Here is a 25,711-nt window from a genome sequence, read left to right as displayed (position 1 = left end):
GCAAAAACATTAATATATCAAAATTAAGGTGTTTCATGCGAACAGCAGCAATATAACAATTAAGCATTGTTAAAATTGAGCAAATATCAATGCAATGCTGCAACATATCTAACATAGGATTGGAACTAATTCCTGTAATAACAAATAACAATATATATATATATATATATATATATATATATATATATATATATATATATATATATATATATATATATATTGTTAGTATATAATCGCCAAACGGGCCATAGGAAACTCAATTCTAAATTGTTGAATATCTGCTTCCCTAATTATTTTACATCAAAAGTTATGAGAGACTTTTTATAGAGGAGTGAAATGTGCATTAAAAACAAGTGTTAAACTTGTTCTACCAATTAAGCGTACTCCAAAATTTTGCAAAATTATAATATATTTTTCAGGCCATCCCTTAAAGTCAGGCCACAGGCGGTACAAGAAAGTGTATGACATGTTGCGTTTGATCATATTGGTGTTTCTGATATTTGAGAATATTTGAATTTTGAATTGTTAATATTTTTATTTTATGGTTAAATTATAAACAACACATTTTCGCAAATAGTACTACTACTAGTTAACAATAAATAGTATTTTGTAAGCAATAAATCATATTGTTTACAAAGCAATAAAGTTGATGAAATGTACTCAGTTCACGAAAAATCGCGAATATGTTCAGACAATAGTGCGAGCACTGCCCGATATTTATTTAATGTAAGATATTATAATACACTCCAATTCAATTTCAGGTTATACAACAATTTAAAGAATTTCAATATAGTTTTACTGTGATCATTCCTAAAAATAATTTATGATAATTTCTAAACATAAAAATATAACAAATGTTCAAACAATAAGCCATTTTGTACTAAGCAGTATCCCAATCGATTGTAAAATTCTCATCTAACATTAGCCAGAACACATGGCGTTATTTTTGGAATCTACGACAAAAGGACGCGGAAAACAGGACGCGAGACCAAAGGACGCGGAAAAAAGTACGCGCGAAAACAGGACGCGCGAAAAAAGGACGCGTGGAAAAAAGGACGCATATTATTAATGAATTACTATAAATAGTTAATTTTAATTGACATTAGCCATTACCCCCTTTTTATCCCCATATGTTATTACAGAAAATGATTCTACCTAACCTAAAATCGGTTACGGTAAGAGTAAAAAGTGAAAAATAATTATATGAAAAAAACTTGCCCTCACATTTTATCGAGGCTTAGGACTAAAATATCTTAAGTAAAATAATAAATACTAATATAATGTTGATTCAAGATTTCTGGTATTGAAACAGGTTAGATTCCATATTATCAGAATTATGTATGGGATTAGAAAAACCCAAGTACCAGCCCAGTAAGGGGTCTAATGAGAGTTTAACGCGAACCGGAAGGTTGGTAAATTCCGCAGGTAATGTTAAGAATGTAAATAGAAACGATTAGTAAGAAAATAAAACTTTCTAATTGTTCGATAATTGTTTTTAAGAAATGAATATTACAAAAGGTCCGATATAACAAAACATCATTAACCAAATTGTTTATATAGGGGAAACTTGTCGCGGTAGGTAATTTATTCTGTTCTTAACAAGAAAACATTTTACAAATTGATATCAGTCTGTTAAGATGGTGTTAGCGTTTGTGAAAAGCCAAAAAGGCAACAACTTGTTACTTTATAATGGATTTCTCCATAAGCGAGTGATTGGTGAAAAGACAATTTGGAAGTGTGCTACTTATAATAAGTGCAAATGTACAGGAAGAGTGCATACCGTTGTGGATGAAATTAAAAAATCCACAGAACATAATCACGTTGCAGACACGGCAAAGATTGAAGCAAAAGAAGCTTGTAACCGGATGAAAGAAGTTGCACAACAACTGGACACTCCACCCAAGGTGTAGTAAGTGAAATTTCTCAAGGACTTTCCTTAGCTGCTATGGTACAACTTCCATCAGTGTCGTCGTTAAAAAAAACTGTGCAAAGAGTTCGGAACGAGCTAGAAGAAGAAGAACGTATTTTGTTATTTTCAACACAAAGAAATTTAAGATTTATGGAACAATGCGATCATTGGTATGCCGATGGAACATTTAACTCAGGACCACCATTGTTTTCTCAAATATACACAATTCATGGAGTGCGATACAGTAATGTAATCCCGACTGTATTTGAACTTCTAACGAACAAAACACAAGAGACTTATACACGTGCTTTTCAGCAACTAAAGGTGTTGAATCCGGCCTTGCGCCCTCTAACAATAATGATGGACTTTGAAAGAGCGGCAATGAATGCTGCACAAACTGAGTTCCCAAATGTGAGAATCCGCGGATGTTTTTTTCATTTCTCGCAGTGTATGTGGCGCCATATTCAAAGTGCCGGATTGCAACGTAGATATATTGAGAATCCTGACTTCTCCCTTCACCTAAGACAATTGACAGCTCTTGCGTTTGTTCCAGACAACCATGTAGTCAGAGTGTACGAGGAGTTGCTCAATAGCGATTTTTATACACAAAATGAAGAACTACTAGTGCCGCTGATTAATTACTTTGAAGACACTTGGATAGGGAGATTAGATAGAAGAGAAAATCGAAGACAACCCCTTTTTCCAGCAAATGTATGGAATTGTTACGATTTGGCAGACCAAGATATACCTCGAACTAATAATGCTGTCGAAGGATGGCACAACAGCTTTTCTTCTCTTCTCAATAGTGCACATCCGAATATTTGGAAATTTATTAATTCTCTATAAAAAGAATATGATTTAAATGTTTTGAAAATAGAGCAGTACATTTCGGGCAATGTACCTCCACGCAAAAGAAAATATTAAGATACAGCAAACAGGATAAGGGATATTGTTGCCGATTATGCTGACAGGCCAACTTTAGAATATTTGAAAGGCATTGCTCACAATTTTCAGTTGCAAACATAAAAAAAATACAAAAAAAATTAATATCAAAAATAAAACAAAAAAAAAATAAAATGACAAAAAAATTCCAAAAAAACTCGTAAACACGCCAGCTTCTGCTGCCAGTCCTAAGCCTGGATAAAGTGTGAAGGCAAGTTTTTTTCATATAAATATTTTTCACTTTTTACTTTTACCGTAACCGATTTTAGGTTAGGTAGAATCATTTTCTGTAATTATATATAGGGGATAAACGGGGGTACTTGCTATTGTCAATTAAAATAAACTATTTATAGTATTTCATTAATAATATGCGTCCTTTTTTCCACGCGTCTTTTTTTCCACGCGTCCTTTTTTCCGCGTCCTTTTGTCGGTATACCTTATTTTTGCACACTCTTCAATAATTCGCATATTTAATTTTAATGCTTCTATATCTGTACATTTTTGGTTAGAATTAATTTTTGATTTTAGATGCCCTTAGTGATAATCGTTTGGAGCTAGATCTCCCGCTCTCGGGTGCCACTTAATATTACAGTCAGGTCCAATTAAACAATTATTAAAGCTGTTTTTAAGAAATTCCTTAACCATTCATTTATTGTGCGCAAGGCATCCATCCATTTGAAACCAAATTTCTTCTTTATTTGGAGCTATTTCTGCAAGTCTGGGTAAAATCTCTTCTTGTAGCAAGTCTAAAAACGAATTCAAATTTTCCTCATAGAAAAATGGTCCAATAATATTGTGTTCAAATATTCCTAACCAGATATTTATTTTTTGAAGATATTGGGTATGGCTTTCAATAATATCCTTAGGCTTTCCTGTAGACCAAATCCTATAATTTTGAACATTTTGTTCATTATTTAATGTAAATGTACATTCATCACTAAACAAAATGTTTTTTTTAATTGTCTGTCTGCATTACCCCTCTCTAAAATTTCATAAGAAAACTCCGCTCGTCACTCAACTTCTCCTTCTCTTAGTTCTTGAAGACATTGAAATTTATATGAAAGGAAATTATTCATTTTCAAAATTTTTAAGACCGTGGAATTATGAATATTAAACTGGTCTGCAATGGTCCGAGAACTTATTTTAGGATTTTCTACAATCCTAAATGATTAGAAATCACTGTCCCAGTATTTTCAAACTTTTGTAAAATCCTTTGAATTGGTTAATGACTTAGAATTGGTTTATTGCGATATCTTACGCTAAATAAAGAACTGACAATTCGGGCACTATTGCCTGAATAAAACATTTTAATTATTGCTACTTTCTCCTCAACTTAATACATTTTTAATCAACTTTATTGTTTTTTAAACAATAAACCACAAAATAAAAATTTTGGCAATTCAAATATTGTTAAATATCAGAAACATCAATATGACCAAACGCAACATGTCATACACATTCTTGCACAGCGTGTGGCCTGACTTTAAGGGGTGGCCTGAAAAATGTATTATATTCTTGCAAAATTTTGGAGTACGCTTAATTCGTAGAACAATTTTAACATTTGTTTTCGATACATATGTCAGTCCTCTACAAATGGTTTGTTTGGCTTTTGGTGTAAAATAATTAGGGAAGCAGGAATTCAACAATTTAGAATTTTCCACTGGGTTTCCTATGGCTTATTCCTATGGACGATTCAATACCCTGTATATGCAGAGTGGATTAAAAGTCTGAAATCGCCTAATTATCTCTTAAATAGATGGTCCAAATTGTACAAGAACTAAGATACGCCTATTCTATAATATAGAGATTTAAATGTGATGCTTACAATGTTGCCAGGTTTAAGGTTTTTCTGATATTATTAGTCACTTTGGTTTTCTATGTAACATACTCTGTAGATTGTATTATTATTGGAATAGCTACTTCAATACGAGTTCAACAATATCTAACACTTGGTATTTTGTCTGGTGGCGAAGGTCTTAAATAAATAAAACTTCTTAGTGCCAAAGAGTTTTGAAGTAATTCAGTAAATTTAGAGTTCTCTGATTTTGACAATAAATTTTAAAACTAACAATAGCTAAATTTACTTTAACCTTTAATTGTGGCTTATTCCCATTTAAATAATAAAAACTTCAGATTGAATGCAGAGTTTCGACAAAAATCCACATACATCCTTACGCAAAACTGCACAAATACATTATGTAGGTCATTCTTCAGACATTCGTGTTTTATATAAGAATTAATTTAAACCCTACAAAATCCAGTTATTGCAATAATTAAATGAAGTTTACTACGACTGAAGACTACATTTTCTTCTTCTTCTTAGAGTGCCATATCCCTACGGAACGTCGGCGACTACCATGCGTATAATATTTTAGATGCTACTGCTGCTTTTATAATACTACATTTTAGTAGTGTAATAATAATGACGAAAACTTCGGTAAAAATGTTTTTCCGACGAAGCAATATTTACACTCTGTGGGAATGTAAATCGGGCAAATTTAAAGGATTGAAGTGAGGTAAATCCACAGTGGATACGTGAAAACAAACCTCAAAGACCACCAGAACTGAATGTATGATCGGAAATAGTAGGTACTCAGTTAATTGGGTCATTTTTTATAAAAGGAAATTTAAATAATTATGAACTGCTATTTAGTAATGAAATTGTATCTGCTCCGAAAAATAAGTTTGGAGTCAATTTTAATGAGATGCGGTTTGAAGAACACGAAATTCTAGCTTATTTCGGTGTAACTGTTCGGCGTTCTTAAGATCAGGCATTTTCTGGATGTTTTCTCGTTCACTCGTTTTTATCCTAAAGATTATTTTTATTTGGCATACTTTAAAAGTAAAATTTATAAAACTAAACCAGCAAGTTTGGAAAGCTAAGGCAAATAATTATCGAAGAATTCACATTAAATTCTTGAAAAACATGATGAAAAGTTATAGATGCATTCTAGCATCGTTTAGGATACTCTAAGCTGGTTTTTGAGTTTAAAGTGCAAAAATAATCATCAGCAAGTGCAAGAGCACTTACTGATAATGCGCTGACCAATAGGGTTAACTTGTATGTGTACCGAGACACACAGGCATATAGGCACAGCCACCTAAAGCTTACAAGCCGTGAAATAAAAATGGCAACGCCGCATCAGCTGTTAGAAGTAGTCCGACTGTAAAGAGGCCAACAAAATAATAAATAAAAGAGGAACATCATAATATTCGCTATAAAGTTAGAATTAAGTAAAAAAATCGTACAAAATAGTCTGATAAGGTACATATATATCACATCTATTAAAACTGCAAAACATTGAATACAATGAGGTGTAATATTAATAGAATTTAAAAGTAATACAAGTGCATTCAGCTTACATTATTTACATAATTTATGTTAAAAAAAAAAGAAAATAATCTTTTAATATTTTTGTAAACAACTTGTAGTTTATTGAATTCTAGTATCCCTTGAGCGAATATTATATTTATTAAGAGTGGCTTAAAAAAATGTTGAAATTGAAATTCCAGGTATTTATTTTTTAAAGTTGAAAGCTTGCGCTTTTTAGATAAACTTTTAGTTAGTTTCTTTGTCATAATTTCATTATTCTTGTTTTTTGTGAAGTTATTTAACAAAGTATTGGAGAAAATCACAGAAATTTTAAAATATAGTTCTCTAACAGCTGTTCCACAAACATCTGTTTATGTCCTTCACATAAACAGATGCAAGTAATTCCTTCGTAATGTTAATGTTTGAAATAACTTTTATACACTCATCACTGCACTGATTGTCAATATTTAATAAATAAAAACAAATCCTTTCTTCTACAACTTTTATTTGCCAGTTTTTTAACTCAACGCTCTCACTAACACTTTTTAAAAATTTCTTGAAATCCACGATAAGGTCTTTGTTTTCGAGTTCTTTTATATTATTTTCTTCCCGGAGACTTATTTCTGCTCGTCTAGTTTCAGGATTTTTTCTTGTTGGTGGTTTTGGGCTAGATAAATATGACGGTTGGTTTTCAAAAATTCTTGGTATCGCATTCTCTTTTAACTTGGGAAAAACCAAATTTCGTTGAAGTACCGTACCATTTGTATCAATGAATGACTCACTTTCAATAATATCCGTTGCATCAAAATGTTTTTTACATACTACCGAACTAGAAGTTACTGTGAAATCTTCACGGTTAATAGATCTAACCCACTGAGTACGAAGGTGATCGTTTTTGGGAAAAGAGAATGTACTTTGGGCCTTTTCATACTTTAAAGTAGTTGCATAATTTGATTTGCAATTTGGTACACTGCAGTGTCTCGGCATCTGTAATTAAAAAATATGTTAGAATATCATATTACTACTCCCTGTACCAATAAATTAACATCGACTTGGGGTTTGTAATTACTAAAGCAGTGTCTGAATTTGTGAATTTAACAGTTTGTACGTATTATTTGTCTGAATAATATATATCAAAAAGCTTCATACAATTATTACAATATACGTAAAAAATACATACCTTTTTTTTAATCGAATAATTTACCAATAATACAAGAAATACAAACAAAATTAGCATAATCTCTCCAAGTAAACACAGGGCTATCGGACCATTATCGGACTACCTCCAACGTTGCCAATTTTCTCACTTCACGGCTTGTAAGCTTTAGGTGGCTGTGTGCTTTAGGTGTAATTAAATTAAAAATTAATCCGCCCAAATTAAAAAGAGAAAAAGTAACGTAATATACCGAATTAAGAAGTTTCCGAAAGGTAAACCAAAAGTAGTTCACATAAATCGTCTTGCACCATCTGCTGGCTTAAATGAAACAAAAGCAGCACGAACCCTTCAACATAAGATCAAAGATGACCGGTACAAAGCTTTAATAAATTTATGTCAAATTACGCAGAGAGAAAGAGTGTTAGATTCGGCGTGACCACAGAAGTTCAGCAGGATCTCTTTAGGGTTCCGCATAACGTCTCTCTAGTCCACTGTATTGCCCAAGATCTTGAGATGACTAAAGGAATCTCATCCGTATTTTATAAGAAGTGAGGTCGTTTGGACGTGTTAAAAAATCAGCAGCCTACAGTAGGAAGAGTACTGAGATTAGAAGATGGTCCTCGATCTTTGCTGTATATGGTGACCAGGAAGTCGTGTACAGACAGGGCAAGCTACGAAGATATATGGCGTTCTCTAACAAATTTAAAGAAAATCCTGTGCAATTATGACATCAAGAATTTAGCCTTACCCAAGATAAGCCATGCACTAAAAAATCTAGATTGGAAGATTGTCAGAAGCATGTTTGAAGCGATCTTCTGAGAAACCGGCGTACGAATTACTGTGTGTTGAATTAATCCGAAGAGATCGTGTCCTTTAAAGACAGTAGACTGTTATTTTTTTCTGAGGGGTTCATGCAGAGCTGAAGAGTCCTGTAGATTCCGCCATACTGGGCCTTCATGTAAAGTTGCTGATTGGGACGTTCAGATCTATGAGGTCTTATGGAACTATGATCTACTTTTGGTATATATATGAACGCTGTTATAAGTTAGTTTAGTTGATAAGATATTTTCGTGTAACCTGTAAACTTATAAATAATATATATATATATATATATATATATATATATATATATATATATATATATATATATATATATATATATATATATATATATATATATATATATATATATATATATATATATATATATATATATATATATATATATATATATATAAGAAATACTGGATATTATTGACTGTCGATATAAATAAACAACACAGTTTATTAGGGCTGCAGTCAGTAGGTTTGGCCGGGATGTTATAAAAACACTCTTTTGACTTTTGGTCGAGCTTTCGGAATTTTTTTTATTCCTTCTTCAAGACACTGTAATTAGAAGAAAGTGTAAATATTTACAACATATCTCAAATTGTCATTAAAACTTACTAGTCGTTTTGGATCTATGGATCAGTCAAAACACACCACGAAAAGATGTCACTAACAAAGTTTTTAAAATTTTAACTTTTCAACTAAATTTTAAAATGTATATTGTCTATTATTTTAAATGTTATATTTTATATGTGTGTTTGTAATGTTGAGTGTCGTAGCTTTAGAAAAATAATCTCAACGACTAGTAAGTTTTAATGACAATTTGAGATATGTTGTAAATATTTACACTTTCTTCTAATTACAGTGTCTTGAAGAAGGAATAAAAAAAATTCCGAAAGCTCGACCAAAAGTCAAAAGAGTGTTTTTATAACATCCCGGCCAAACCTACTGACTGCAGCCCTAATAAACTGTGTTGTTTATATATATATATATATATATATATATATATATATATATATATATACATATGTATATATATTCTATATATTAGAGGAAAAGAAGCCTTTGCTGACAACGTTAGAAAACGGAGCTTTGAGGTTTATTGGGATTTGCAGAGGTGAAATAAGTGTACTCTTTTAACTAAGTTTCAAGCTTTCGAAAATGTTTATTTTCATCATCAGGCAAAACTGAAATAAAGTGCTACTGTTAGTAAAGCATCCTCGAAACCTATTAAGAGTGTAAAGGTTGTAAAAAAACTTACATTATTGAGATTTGTCTTTCGTGGATGTTCTACTCACATGTGACAATTTTTCAGACCACTCATTGATTGAGTCAATTAATAAAAAATATAAAAATTGCATGGTGTAGAAGACCAAACTTGACAAATTATTTTTACTTTTAACACATAAGAAAAAGACAATTACAACGATTTAAAAAGGCCACGTGTGCCGGCCAACAGTGGAGTGTTAGGTTAAGAGTAGCTGGACATGGCAAATGACAGTACTTCTTCTTATTTTCTTTGTCTTATGTAGTACTATTAATATTACACATCAAAATTTACCAAAGATTGTATTTAAAAGAGTACACTTATTTCACCGCTGCAAATATCTATATATATATATATATTTATATATATATATATATATATATATATATATATATATATATATATATATATATATATATAAAGGGTTAGTGTTTGGTTTTGTTTTCAATAAATTTCTGAGGCTACGACGATTCATCTTTTAGTTTTGAATTCAGTAAGTTTGAGGTGCCAAAACTGTTGTAATAAATTATGGCCTGAACCTAATAGTTGTTCTAATAGCATTCTCATTACTAGACTTCGGCAAATATGCATATTGGATATTTTGCATATTGTGCATATTTTATGCAAATATTTCATACCAATTTATTTCAATTCTTGTATAAAATTTTGTAGTCATTTTAATCAAGAAATGATCTAAGTACGTAATCTCTACAGGTACAAAACATTTACAATTTTAAAGAAGATCAATTTAAGTAGCCCTCAACATTCTTAGAAAGTCTCGGTCACTGAGGCATTCAGTTATTGGATAATCGCTAAGGGTTCGCTCATTTGCATTTTATGATCTAATCCCCAAATCTATCTACAATTTATTGTATCTTAACAGCAGGTAAACGGCTAATAGTTTTGTTCCTAATTTAGGGATTTTCCAAAATCTCCCAGTTTATTGAATTAGGTACCTAAACATTTCTAATTTGATGCTCAGATTTGTAAATCATATTTGTTTTGATATTCAAAGCGTAAACACTCGTTGTGCGTAACAAAAAGGAAGATTGTGATTTTATAATGCCTAAAACAACCAGTGCTTCAACTTGGATTAAACCTTATAAAGAGCTGTCTATGGAGATGGGAAAAATCTACTGTTCAGTCTGTAGCAAAATTGTAAGTATCTAATATTTTCTATTAAATATCTAATATTTCATACATACAGGGTGTTTCCAAATGACACTTACAACGTTTGACTGTAGATACTTCTCGAAAAATTGAACAAAACGATATAGTTAATGAGGGGTCAAACTTATTTACTTTTCGAGATACAGGGTGTTAAAATTAAAAAAAAATTAAATTCTTTTAGTTAATAACAACAATAACTTTAAAACCAATAAACGTATTTACTTGAAATTTAGTACTCGTAGGTTGTTTTTAAATGAAAAATAGCTTCCTTTAGTGAGAAAAAATTGTCCATGGTACAATACAATGGTGTGTATTTAGAAAAATTTTTCACCTTTACTTTTTTTTATGAAGTCAGCTATTCTAAAACACAATTATTTTTATTGTAATTGAATTAACAAAAAAAAACTTTTGTTGAATTTTAAAATAAGTTATATGATGTACTAATGGTTAGTAACAAAAACTAATTTGTGGATTAATACTGCATTTAAAACACTTAGCGAGTGTTTTTTTTTCCAAACCAGTTATTTGATTAACCAAAAACACCTTGTATATTTTTATATTTTAAAGGTTGGGTTAAAATAAAGGTTTTTATTTTTATTTATAGATAGCATGTGAGAAGAAATTTCAGATAGACCAACATGTGAGAACTGCTTCACACATTGCAAAAAAAGGAAAAATAGGAGGAAAACATCAAACTTCAATGGCTAAATGTTTCTAATCTACTTCAAAAAAATTAGATGAGCAAGAAACTTTTAATGAAGACTTGTGTCGCGCATTAGTGTCTGCAAACATACCGCTTTCAAAATTAGCAAATGTAAATTTTAGTTCGTTTCTAAAAAAATATTGCAAACTTAATGTTCCAAGTGATCGGTCTCTAAGAAGAAATAATGTGAACGGGCTATACTCGTCGGTGTTAATTAATATAAAGGAAGAAATTGCAGATAATTATTTTTACATATCTGTAGACGAAACCACTGATTCCTCAGGAAAGTATATTGCTCATTTATTGATTGGTGTTCTTAAAGAAGATACCTTACCAAAATCTCATCTTATTTCATGCCAGCAACTTGAGAAAACAAATGCTTTAACAATTTCGCGTTTTATACAAGAAACATTAGCAACTTTTTTTCTTCCGACAACTATTCCTTCTAATAAATTACTGCTTATTTTATCGGATGCTGCTCCTTATATGGTGAAAGCAGGACAAAATTTAAAAATATTTTTCCCAGATTTAATACATGTTACTTGTGTAGCGCATGGATTAAACAGAGTTGCAGAGGAAATACGAAAAAAGTTTCCTCTTTTAAATACCATGATATCCAGTGTCAAAAAAGTATTTCTTAAATCTCCTATAAGAATTCAACTTTATAAAGAAATGCTACCTAACATTCCTCTTCCACCACAACCTATTTTAACGCGATGGGGAACATGGTTAGAAGCAGCTAATTTTTATGCAGATCATTTTGTTAAAATAAAGAACATAATTGATACGTTACCAGATGAAAGTTCCCAATCTCTTTTGGATTTTAAACACACTTTTCAGAGTAACTTGCTTCAACAATAACTTTCATTTATAAAATCAAATTTTAGTTTTGTTCAAAAAACAATTACTCAGTTAGAATCACCAAAACTGTCATTGTTCGAAAGTACAGCATTAATAAAAGAATTTGCGTCATGTTGTCGGAACGTTAGAGGTAATATTGGAAAAGATATTTTAAAAAAATTTGAAGCTACTATGGAAAAAAATAAAGGTTACCATATTCTTTCTGAAGTAGTCAGTGTTCTAGTTGGAAATATTTCGGAAACAATTAATTTAGAACCAAATGTTTTGGTTAGTTTGAAAAATGCTCCCGTTACATCAGTTGATGTTGAACGAAGTTTTTCCATATATAAATATATGTACTCAGACAGAAGCCACAAGTTTTTGTTAGAAAATTTTGAACACCACTTGGTCATTTATTGTTACCATAATTCTAAATAAGTTTATTCATACTTAAAAATGATGTAGTTACTTAAAATAAATGTAAATCTTAATGAATAGTAGGAAATATTTAGTTATGTACACTTTTTTTTTAAATAAAATTGTTACTATTTTACGATTTTTTTATTTATTTGTATGCATATTTTGTAAAATATTTGCATATTTTCGGGTAAACAGGTGCATATTTATGCGCATATTTTCTACATTTTTATTTGCATATTTGCCGAAGTCTACTCATTACTATTATAGATTGAGTTTACTTCATTATACCATGTAGTAAGAAAGTACACCATAGTCTATATAATAAAACAAACAAATCATTTTAAGCAATTTATTGGCAACATACAGATAAATTTAAATATTAATTGTATTACGATCTACATAAATATATAAATCATATCTATAAATTTTATCCTAAGTACTTTATAGAGGCCCTATGAGGATATCCAAAGCACTGAGAACTGCTATTCTATGTACAGATGCTAATGCAACTACTACTTTATCCAAGAGATCCACCAGTGGTTGGTTGTTATGAACAAACAGACGTATAACTTTCTGTACAGCTTCAGCGGCTATCTGTAATAAGATAAAATATTTAAGAAGAGCTTACATATTATATACCCTGTTTGCACAGTCCATGTAAAGTAAAAAATATCTTGACAAACTTTTTCCTGAGTGCTGTGATAAGCAGTGCGTTGTTTTATTCACTGTTGTCTTCACCTTATCTATTTAGAGTTTTCCAGTTGCTATTTTGTTTTTCTAGAATTATTTAAGATTTTCTGACAAATTTTTTCGATTTTGGTGTAAGGACTACTGTTAGTAGTATATATTTTTATTTCTTGAGGGTTGATGTTCTGTTATTCAAGTTTAAGTGTTGTTGTATTAGTTTTATAAATCCTCACCAATTTATTTTCTACTTTTGAAGTAAATAACTGTCTGTATAGGCCAGTTTTCTTCTTCTGCTTCCTTGTCTTTATAACTCTAAGTGAGTCTTGGCTGCGTTTACTATTTTCCTCTACTCTTGTTCGTCTTTGCAGCAGTCTCCCATTGTTGCACTCCCATGTTACGTAGATCACTCGTTACTGTATCTTTCCATCTATTTCTGGGACCTTTTACCATCGGGTCGATTATCCGATTTTTTTATTCGTCTCAATAATTTTATTGTTTTACGTTGGTTTGCGACGATTTATAGTTTAATATAACTTTGTTTTAGCTGCCATTGAGAGCAATTTTGATTTAGATAGATAGCGTCGCTAAGGAATAATACGCTCTAGTTCCTGCAACGATTCTAGCTGCTAGTTTTACAATAGCGTAAATTGTATATAAAAAAACTTGGACAAAATTATAAATTTAAAATTTTTTTTAACTAGGATCTATCTTATATACAGGGTGAGTCATGAGGAACTTTACATACTTCTAACATATGTAGAGTCCCTCAGGGAGCATACCATGTGGCCACTAAAAAATGTCAACTCCTCTTCTTTATTAATTAACAGGGTGATTTGTGTAATTGACCATTTATTTCATTTTACTGTAGTGTTTATACGGCTCATTTGATTTTTTTAATTTTTGCATCGCTAAACTAAAAAATTCCAGGACTGGCTTTGAAAAAATTAATTAAGGGATTCGTATTAAATATTACACCCTGTATATATTTTTTTTAAAATGCAATAAGTGATTTTCAAACTACATAAATAGCCAATAAAAACGACATATGCGACAATGTTGTCGCACTTTTATTAAATTTTTAGTGAACGATCAAATCTTACCAAAAATAGAACAACCATAATGAAGTATCAAATTATAAGGTAATTAATTTAAACAAATGTTATAAATTTCAAACATTTTAATTGAAATGATAAACTGAGTCACTGCACAACAAAAAACAGTAACTACTAACAATAACGAAGAACAATTTAAAAAAAAACTAAAAATATGTACATAGTTATGATAAACCCATAAATTAGAACTGGAAAAGATACAATAATGGTAACAAAATAAAAATAATTCAAAATAGATTTTCGAAATGGAACCCTGCAGCCTATACACATTTTTGTTGCCGAATTGTTAATTGACGTATTGAATTACGGATACTCTGGGGATTGTTTCTAATAGTATTACAACAATGTATAATTCTATCAATTAATTGTTGTCGGTTATTAATATTCACTGCGTAAACTAGTTGCTTCAATCGTCCCCAAATATGGTAATCAACGGGATTGAAATCAGGGGATCTTGAAGGCCACGAAATAGGACCTGCACGTCCTATCCACCTGTTGCCATAAACATTATTGAGATGTTGTCTCACTGCCAGTAAAAAGTGTGGGGGTGCCCCATCATGCTGAAAATACATCCCTCGGAGGGCAACGTTCGCGTTGGCAAGCGAATTCGGCAAAATATTTTGTAGAAAGTTCAAATAGACCTGCCCTGTTAAAGGACCATCAAAAAAGTGAGGACCTACTAATTGGTTATTTATGACACCAATCCACACGTTAACCGAAAACCTTAACTGAGAACGACGTTCTCGAATAGCATGGGGATTTTCTTCTGCCCACACATGTGAATTTCGTGAGTTATTTATCCCGTCTCTGGTAAATTGGGCTTCATCTGTAAATAGTGTCCTGTATAGCGTTGGTCGATTATTGTTAATCCATCTACAAAATTCCAACCTATCGACCTCATCTCCAGCATGTAGTCGCTGAACCATTTGAATGTGATATGGGTATAGATTATTTTTTTGTAAGACTCTACTTGCTTTTGATTGAGTAACATTGAGTTCTCGACTTACTTGTCTAGTGCTTATTGTAGGGTTCATAGTAACGGCGTCCATAATGTCATCTTCCTGCGCTTTATCTACATGTCGCTCTGTTGTTCCACTAGGAAAAGTGCCATTTTCTCGCAAATAATTAAAAACTGACCCAAATGTTGGATGACTGGGAGTTCGACGATTAGGAAATCTCCTGCGATATTCTCTACTAGCAGCCCTCCCATTCCCATTACAGAATCCATAAACAAATATTATGTCTGCATATTCTGTGGTCGAAAACTGATGTGGCATTTTGAACGAAAGTAACAAAAGCCCTACCAAAACTAACACAATGTACTTAACGTAGATATGACAGAAGAAATATGTATTCTTGTACACATAAATAACAATTGATAATGACAATAATGACAATGGGTATAAAATATCAAGAAACGTCAAACAGTCAACGCCAACCTTCATTTTAAACTTTTTTAGATTTATTTTTATTTAGTACAGTTGATGCAATGTATTATTATTTGACATAAAATTTTAATCATTTACAATCAACAAAAACTAACACATACAAGAGGTTTGACTTTTTAATCAATTTAATTTATTATTTATCGAAAATAATGCCCCAATACGATCTATGAGTAAAAATTTAAAATTGAAAAACAATTGATTTTATCGTAGAGATAATACAAAGTGACAGTAAAGATGTTAATTTTCTACGTATTAGATTATGTTGTAGGAACTCATTTTAATTAAAATGTTTGAAATTTATAACATTTGTTTAAATTAATACCTTATAATTTGATACTTCATTATGGTTGTTCTATTTTTGGTAAGATTTGATCGTTCACTAAAAATTTAATAAAAGTGCGACAACATTGTCGCATATGTCGTTTTCATTGGCTATTTATGTAGTTTGAAAATCACTTATTGCATTTAAAAAAAAATTATACAGGGTGTAATATTTAATACGAATCCCTAAATTAATTTTTCCAAAGCCAGTCATGGAATTTTTAAGTTTAGCTAATACCAGTCGAATGCTTGATAGTAGTGTACTGTATCATGCAAAAATTAAAAAAATCAAATGAGCCGTATAAACACTACAGTAAAATGAAATAAATGGTCAATTACACAAATCACCCTGTTAAGTAATAAAGAAGAGGAGTTGACATTTTTTAGTGGCCACATGATATGCACCCTGAGGGACTCTACATATGGTAGAAGTATGTAAAGTTCCTCATGACTCACCCTGTATACATATATATTATATATATATAGAAAAACAAAATACTTACATCGAAGAGATCCTTATGAGGAGGCAATATCAGATCAATTACGGATTTTAATCCAAAATAGATTTTTCTCAACAAAGTCTTAAGATCTGTAAGCAAGCTACGTGTTTCAGTAGTTACTGAAAACTTATCTGACACAGTCTGAACTCTAGAAAAAAATATAGATAAATATGTTTAGTGTTCGATTATAGTTCGTATCTAAAGTTGTTGTACATTTTGAAGTTAGTTCAGAATAAATCAAGAAGAAGTGTACACCGTTTTAAAGGAGATTAAAGCTGGAGTGCCACAAGGAAGCATATTAGGCCTGGTCCTTTATCTTCTATATACATGTCATATTATAGAATTAGAAACAAAGTACTATTATCGTTTCGAAGCAGACGACACAGACATTCCAGTAGAAGAAGACACTAGTGAGTAAGCTACTAACAAGCTGCGAATATCCCTTAATAAAATACATTTATGGGACACGAAATGACGAATTAAATTAAATAAAATCAAGTCGACCTACACTATTTTACAGATAAAAAAATCCAAAGTTTATCAGTTAGAGTAAATAATATCCAAGTTCCTTACAAGAAATATCTGGGAATCACCTTAGACGCAATAGTACGCTGGAAAATACACAGTAAAAAGAAAAGGAAGACCTTGGTATTTGATATAAGAAAATGTATTCGATGATAGGAAGAAATTTTATGAGTACATTACTTATTCATAACAAATTTTTAATCTATATTCAAATCCTGAGACCAGTATAGGTTTATGGTTGTCAATTTTGGTGATGTGCCAAAGCTAGTTATATAAATATCATTCAAAGATTCCAGAGAATGTGAACAATGTAAACAACACTGAGAATGTGAATATTATGTGAAGCAAAATCAAAGATTCTGTTCGAAAGATACCATACGAAACTCTACAAAAGAAAGAAGAAAGCCAAAAACCATGGATGACTCAAGATATATTGTGGAACAAAGAAGAAAATATGAAAACAAAATCCCAGATAAGTACAGAGAAAAACAAATTAATAAGGAATAAAATAAAAGAGGCTAAGGAAAAGTAAATGATGGAAACATGCATTGAAATAGAGGAATTGCGAAAAAAACATGATCATTATAATTTACATAAAAAAGTCATAAAATTATCTAGAAAATCACGAAAAAACACACTTAACCGGTTAATTGACAAAAACAATCTAGTAATAACCCAAATAAAACAAAACAAAAATGGACTAAATATATTGAAGATCTTTTCATTGACACAAAAACGGGACCATTACAAATTGATAGCGATGAATCTCCAATAAGTAAAATCTGAATCCGACATGCTACTCAAATTCAAAATCTGACAGAGCCCGTGGGCGAGATAAAGTTCACATCGCGAGATAAGTTTATCACTTATAGATGAAGACAATTTAAGTGCGATAACTATCCTCTTTAACAACATATACAAATTTGGTGAGATACCTACAGAATGGCTACTATCGACCTTTGTTCCGCTACCAAAAATTATGGATCCTAAACAGTGTAATCTAAACCTAAAATAGATTAATCAGCTTAATGTAATAACTATTGAAAACATTTCTAAAGGTTATATGTGGAATAATATTCAGAAAGTTTGAAGCGGATATGAGTAATAGACAATTTGGCTTTCGTAATGGCTTTGGAACAGTAGAAGCTCTGTACAGTTTCACAACTCTTGCTCAAAAAGGTCTAGGCCAACAAAAAGATCTTTATATTGTTCTGAATCCATTTTCTTGTGGTGTCTTAATGCAATTACTCCTTGTAATGGGAATAAGCCACAGTTTATTGTGGTGGTTTATATTTATATTACACAAATTGTTGCTTACTACCATTAAGAGTAGTAATTGAAAAATGTCTTTTCGTCGCATTTATAAATTATGACAAAGCTTTCGACAAAGTTAAACAAAACACTCTAGTGGAACATCTAAAGCGAAAAGGACTCGATAAAAATAATATTAACATGGTGAGAAATTTCTATTGGAACCAACAGGCTGTGGTAACCTTAGACGAAAATAGCACGGATGCGCAACAGATATTGAAACAGTAGAGGTGTGAGGCAAGGCTGTGTACTTTCACCATTACTATTTAATATATATATATATATATATATATATATATATATATATATATATATATATATATATATATATATATATATATTCCGAAGAGATATTTACACAAGCACTTGAAAACTGAAACTGAAATAATATTCGTTATGGCGACGATACAGTCATCGCTGAAAGTCAGAAAGACCTGCAAACGCTACAAAACACAATTTGTGATACTAAAAACAGTTTGGAATAATAATAAACAAAAAGAAAACAAAAATCATGGTTATCAGTAAGAGGGACAAGGAACAAGATAAAAAAGAGGATATTGAAAAAGTGAACAAAATAAAGTACTTAGGAGTAAGTACATAAAGTACTTATGGTGCAGAAGCCTTGGACTGTTAATGTTGCCATGATAAGAAAGCTGTAAGCTTTTGAGATTTGGCCTTTTAAAAGAATTTAAAAAATACAATGGACCGATTATATTACGAAAGAAATAATGTTGCACATAATGGGAAGAGACAGAGAATTTTTGACCACCATTTAAAGAAGAAAGACAGTATATTTATAAGAAAAACAGTAAGAAAAGCAGCAGATAGAGATGAATTTGCAATAGTTATAGCCAACCTTCATAAGTGGAGTTGACATTAGAAGAAGAAAAGAGAGATTCCAGAACAAAGTACTGATTAATATCCCTGATGTCCATTAGTACTTGCACAACAGTGATCTACACTGGGACCTGGAAATGGAAACTGTGGATATACTTATTAAGAGGACATCAGAAAGACATAAGCAGAGACTTCATAACCATGATAATGTTAAGGTAATCCAACTCCTTGATAAGAATGGGGCTATAAGAAGACTCAAAAGGACAAGACCCTTTGAGCTAGTTTAAGTGTGCAGTGAAGAGCAAAATATAGACTTCCTTTTTATTTTTATTACAATATATTATGTAAGATAAGATAAAAGGACGCCATGGAATAAGCTATTAAGGGTAAGTTTTAGCAACCTTTAGTAATTTAAATTAAATATAAGTTTATAGGTTATGATTGATCAAATTGCAATAGTATAATACCGCAAGTAATATCTAAAGAACATTGAAAACGATTTTAATTCTGGTTTCTTGACGAAAATTGAAACATCAAACAACATTGAAGTTAAAATATTTTCTTCGTCAATATTAATTTTTGCTGGCTGTCATTTTTTAAATGTTATTGTATGTATACTAATTCTAAAATTTTTACCAACATACTCAAAATTACTTACCTTTCAACAATCAGTTTCTGGAACTGTTCTGGTTTATTATGCGTCTCCACTAAATCTTTCAGACACTGTACAAAAGCTGCAACGTTTGAGCTAAAAGTATAAAAAATTAAATTAATAAAACGCACTGTGTCATGTTCTACATCATGTTTAAATTTGTTATACATTTTTGTGTATCCCTTGTATAATACACTATATTATAGACAAATTAATGCCTATTTCAAAGAAAATGAGATAATAAGGTCTAAGAGTCATTATGACAAAAGAATAATTTATATAGTCTGCATTTGAAAAATATGTTACCATCTCAAATAAATGATACGTTTGAATAGTGCAAATATTTAAAAATAGAGCAAAGGAAGATCTGAAATAGATACTATAAAATCTGGGAAAATAGATGATGACACCTGGATACAGTTACTTAAAACTTCTTCTTCTTCAAGTGTCATCTCCGCGGCGGAGGTCGGCAATCATCATAGCTATTCGAACTTTTGAGACGGCTGCTCTGAAAAGTTCATTTGATGTACATCCGTACCACTCTCTCAGGTTGCGCAGCCATGACATTCTACGCCTCCCTATGCTTCTCTTTCCTTGGATCTTTCCCTGCATGATCAGTTGGAGCAAGGTGTATTTCTCTCCACGTGTAATATGTCCGAGATATTTCAATTTTTTTGTTTTTATTGAATTTAAAATTTCCATTTCTTTGTTCATCCTTCTCAGAACCTCTTTGTTTGTGACGTGTTCTGTCCATGATATTTTCAGAATTCTTCTGTACACCCACAGCTCAAATGATTCCAGTTTTTTCATTGATGTAGCATTCAAGGTCCAAGATTCCATTCCATAAAATAAGGTCGAAAAAACATAGCACCTCGCCAACCTAACTCTTAATTCCAGTTTTAAATCCCTGGTACATAGAACTCTTCTCATTTTGTTGAAATTTGCTCTAGCCTTTTCTATTCTTATTTTTATCTCCTGATTGTAATCATTTGTGGAGTTAATCATTGTTCCCAGGTATGCATATTTGTCCACTTGTTCGACGTTGGTTTCGTTTATTAGAAGATTCTCGTTATTTCTTTGAGTTTTCGATATTCTCATAAATTTCGTCTTCTTGACATTCATTGTTAGACCATACTCTTTTCCATACTCTGCTATTCTTCTCTGCAGTCTCTGAAGATCTTCAATGTTTTCGGCTAAAATCACAGTGTCGTCCGCATATCTAATGTTGTTAATGGGAACTCCATTTACCTTTATTCCAGCTGTTTCACCCTCAAGAGCTTTTTTCAGGACCTCTTTGGAGTAGGCGTTGAAAAGAATTGGCGACAATACGCATCCCTGTCTTACTCCACATCTAATTTCAATTTTTTCTGACAGCTGTTCGTTAACACGTACTTTTGCTCGCTGTTTATAGTATAAATTTGATATGATCCTGAGGTCGTTGTAGTCAATCTTCTTTGATTTCAGGACATTCAATAAATGTTTATGTCAGTTTTTTTAACATTATTACTTTTGTCCACCAATTACTTAGATATATTTCGTTCTTCCTGTTTTAAGTAAATGTACGACATAAACATTTACTTAAAACAGGAAGAACGAAATATATCTAAGTAATTGGTGGACAAAAGTAATAATGTTAAAAAACTGTGTTTATTTTGGTATGGCCAAAGATAGGAGCAAAAAGAAAAATATAATTAAAAAAACTTTTGCAAGTGAATATAAACAAAATAATAGTGATCTCTTTAATATATCTACATAATCATAGGTAAATTTTGATACAAAGTTTTGTAAAAAATATAATGACAAACTTTAAGAAAATTGTAGACACTTACTCAGTAATGACAATCTGTTGTTTTGGTTCAGGGCAGCATTTTGCTTCGCTGAATTGAATACCGCAGATGCAGATCGCTACAAAGATAATCAAAAGTTTCATCTTGTTGGTTTTTGAATCTCAAGTGCTCCAATTTTAATTTTGGTCCATTTTATACCCAAATATTGCAATTGTATTGTTCAATAATTAATTAAAAAGCAATAACAATACTATGTGTTTTAATTGGATAATTAATATCGAAATTAAATATGATATAGCTGAATTGTGTGCAATGACTAATTCAAAGTCTCCATAAGCAGTGGGAGATGTCTTCGTGCGATAATTTTAAACTGTTTTTTTATTACATTGACGGACAGTAGCAAAAAGTGAAGTTCAACAATTATTTACTATAAAATGATAACTCGGTGGAAATCAAGAAGGTAATTGCACAGGAGACGATAAAAACTATTTTAACGTAACTTGTTGTAATTTTACCTGAAAATTGGTATTTAAATGCTTATTGTGTTTTGAAATTTAGTGTTCTTAGTGCTCATATTTTTGTTTAATAATATTTGTATTAGAAAAAACCAATAAAAAAAGTCATATACACCTAGTTTCCATTCTTTATTTACAAAACATTAAGATATTAGATTTGCACTGAAATTTGTTTATTTTTTCTATTATTGGATAAGTCGGTTTCCCTTTCCTTCTGCTGTCGGTCTTTTGATTTTAAAGAATCATAAAATCCTTAGTTCTCTTAAGTTTTAATAGACCAGGGCGAATCTGTTTTAACGCGGGTCTGAGAGGTGTCATTCGGATTTTTGCAGAAATAGTTAAGTGATAACTTCAGTTATTATAATTGACATATTCATTTTCCAATTGGTAATAAATTAATTAAAATATTTCAAAATTACTAAAAATATCGATTTTTTTCTAATTTTCTTGCTTATAACTTTAAAATAGTTCATTTTGGAGCAAAGTAGCAATAAATAAAATAAAATAGTGACAACTAAATTTTCTATAAGATACTGCTTCTATAAGATAAGCTCGAAGTGTACAGAGATAGAGTCATTACAACAAAAACATAATTCATTTAACCTCCATAAAAAGATTAAAGAAGCGGCAGGCTTATATAAACACAAGAACACTGGATTCCTGACAGATAATCACGGAAACATAGTACTGGAAATAGAGCATAAAAGAGATATTTGGATTAAATACGTGGAAAAAACTTTTGAAGATATACGAAGTAACACTGGTATTACAACAAACACCAATTGCGAATCTGGACCACTATTTACAGTCGAAGAAGTAAAATATGCCATCAAAAGCACCAAAGATGGTAAAGCAGTAGGCCCTGATAATTTTCACTCAGAATTCTTAAAATCTATGGACTATGATGGCATAAAATGGTTGACAAATATATTTAACAGTATATATGATACGGGCGTGGTTCCTCAAGAGTGGTGAGTGTCAACTTTTATAAATCTTCCAAAAAAAAAACCCAATGCGAGAAAGTGCGAAGACTATAGAATTATAAGCCTTATGAGCCATTTACTTAAAACATTTCTAAAGGTCATTCACAAAAGAATATATACAAAATGTGAGGAACAACTAACAAGAACACAATTCGGATTTCGTGATGCTCTGGGAACACGGGAGGCCCTTTCTGCTGTACATGTGCTATTTCAGAGATGCAGGGATGTGAATTGTGACATATACGTATGCTTTATAGATTACCAGAAGGCAGTTGACAGAGTAAAACATGACAAATTAATGACTCTAATGCAAGAAATTGGAATTGACAATAAAGATCTTAGAATTATCAGAAACATTTACTACAATCAAACGGCCAAAATCAAAATAGAAGACCAGTTAACTGATAAAATTGCAATAGAACGTGGAGTACAACATGGCTGTATTTTGTCTCCATTGTTGTTCAATATTTATTCTGAATGGGTATTTAAGGAAGCTTTAGACGGTTGTGCCTAAGGAATACTAATAAACGGTGAATGGTTGAATAACATTAGATATGTAGATGACACTATAGTTTTTGCCGATAATCTGAATGACTTATAGATATTAACAAATCGCATAACAGAAGTCAGCAACATTTACGGACTAGCTCTTAACATAAAGAAAACCAAATTTATGACAATTAGTAAAAAACCAATACTAAACGCTCAACTTACAATTAACCAACAGAATATCGAAAGAGTCGAGCAATATACATATCTAGGCACCAATTTAAATAGCCAATGGGACCACTCAACAGAAATTAAACAGCGAATAATAAAAGCAAAAGCAGCATTCGTTAGAATGAGAACCATTTTCAACAGTCGATACATATCATTAAAAACAAAATGCCGTCTATTGAACTGCTACATATTCACAGTTCTGCTCTACGGAATGAAAGCATGGACACTGACAGTTGCATCTATGAATCGACTCGAAGTTTTGAAATGTGGTGTTATAGGCGCATCTTACGTATATCCTGGGTTGACAGAGTTACTAATGTGGAGGTCCTGCGTAGAATGGGGAAAGAATATGAAATTCTCATGACCGTCAAAACTAAAAAGTTGGAATATCTAGGACATGTAATGAGAAATCAAGAACGTTACGGCCTTCTCCAGCTGATTCTCCAAGGGAAAGTAAATGGTAAGAGAGGACCGGGAAGAAGACGGTTTCCTGGCTTCAAAATTTACGAAAGTGATATAACACGACTACCACTGAATTGTTCCGCGCTGCAATAAACAAAGTAAACGTGATCGTCAACATCCGGAACGGATAGGCACTTTAAGAAAAAGAAGAAGAATGTGTTAATTTGTTACTCTTGCTATAAAATAGCAATAAATACAAAAGAAAAGAGAAGAAGACAAGTCTTTTATGATTCAACGTTTTTCAACCACATATATTGCACTTAAGACTTTCCTAATTCGCCTGGAAAATCTATTTGACATCATAAAATACACCAATAAATTTCATTAAAATGGATGTAATGGATTTCGCATATTAGTTTTTTAATCCAAATTCAATTAAATACAACTGGAATTGGATGGAAAAAATTGTCTGTTTGCTGATGATACCAGTATCACCTGGAGGAGCTCTAATATTGCAACTCTTCATGCAACTATAATTTTTGACCTACTTAAAATGAAAAGCTGGTCCGATTCTAATCTACTCTCTTTTAAAGTGGATAAGATAGTAGGATTGTCCTATAAAGTAGCTCTTTAACCCTTGCTTCTTAATAACAGCCAGATCACTATCGTTGATTCTGTAAAATTTCTTGGTATTTTTATAGGCAGCAACCTTAAACGGTCCCTTGATGATACCAATTTTTTAAGTAAGAAACTTGCCTCAGCCTACTATGCAATAAGATCTGTTTTGAAGGAAATCAATTTAGCATCTTCCAAAATAACATATTCTCATCTTCGATATGGTCTTCCTTTTTGCGGTTCTAATACAGCTGCCCAATCGGATGTTGTTTTTAAATTACAAAAAAGAGCAATACGGTATCTTTTTGGCCTCAGTAGAATAACACATTGCAAAAGCTACTTCAAAAATCACGGGATTTTTCCTCTTTCCTCGATATATGGCATGTTTTCCAGCAAGACCTAATCATGATTACTCCACTAGAAATTTAACCTTTGATGTGTATTTACCGATACCGTCCACTGAGTTAGTAAATAAATCTATATTATATTCGACAAAAAAATTATACATCCATCCCCTTTTGCAACTTAAATCTACACAATTTTTTTCCTTAAGTTCCATAAAATGACAAAAGCCTATCTATCTGAAAGACCATATTATTCAGTGGAAGAGTTTCTTAACGAATAAATAAGAAATAAGGCAACCAGAACCAGGGTGGCCCAAGTGACATTTTTTCATATTTAGACTTTATCTTAAAAAACTATGTGAAATTATAATATTTTCAAAGCTACAGTGGCCCAAGGTTAGTTT

General features: G+C 31.3%; 1 protein-coding gene across 1 annotated transcript; it reads right to left on the bottom strand.

Annotated features, from left to right (window-relative positions):
• Positions 1-12,883: 12,883 nt before the first annotated feature.
• Positions 12,884-21,922, bottom strand: LOC140438427 (uncharacterized). Its single transcript, XM_072528109.1, has 4 exons — positions 21,771-21,922; positions 19,948-20,037; positions 16,620-16,764; positions 12,884-13,142 (listed from the first exon to the last, which is right to left on the bottom strand). Exons 1-4 carry the CDS (start codon positions 21,869-21,871, stop codon positions 12,990-12,992), a joined length of 489 nt encoding a protein of 162 aa, XP_072384210.1. The 5' UTR covers positions 21,872-21,922; the 3' UTR covers positions 12,884-12,989.
• Between the last annotated feature and the right edge of the window lie 3,789 nt (positions 21,923-25,711).

Source organism: Diabrotica undecimpunctata, chromosome 4, assembly GCF_040954645.1.
Source record: "Diabrotica undecimpunctata isolate CICGRU chromosome 4, icDiaUnde3, whole genome shotgun sequence".
NCBI lineage: Eukaryota > Metazoa > Arthropoda > Insecta > Coleoptera > Chrysomelidae > Diabrotica > Diabrotica undecimpunctata.
This window is presented reverse-complemented; position numbering and strand designations above follow the sequence as displayed.

Bases quoted from the DNA above. Each gene is read 5' to 3' on its own strand.
- LOC140438427 (XM_072528109.1), bottom strand. From the start codon at position 21,871: ATGAAACTTTTGATTATCTTTGTAGCGATCTGCATCTGCGGTATTCAA. The intron at 20,038-21,770 runs GTAAGTGTCTAC...TTATACTTTTAG, and splicing joins CAACAGATTGTCATTACTGA to CTCAAACGTTGCAGCTTTTG. The intron at 13,143-16,619 runs GTAAGTATTTTG...ATCTTATTACAG, and splicing joins CTCATAAGGATCTCTTCGAT to ATAGCCGCTGAAGCTGTACA.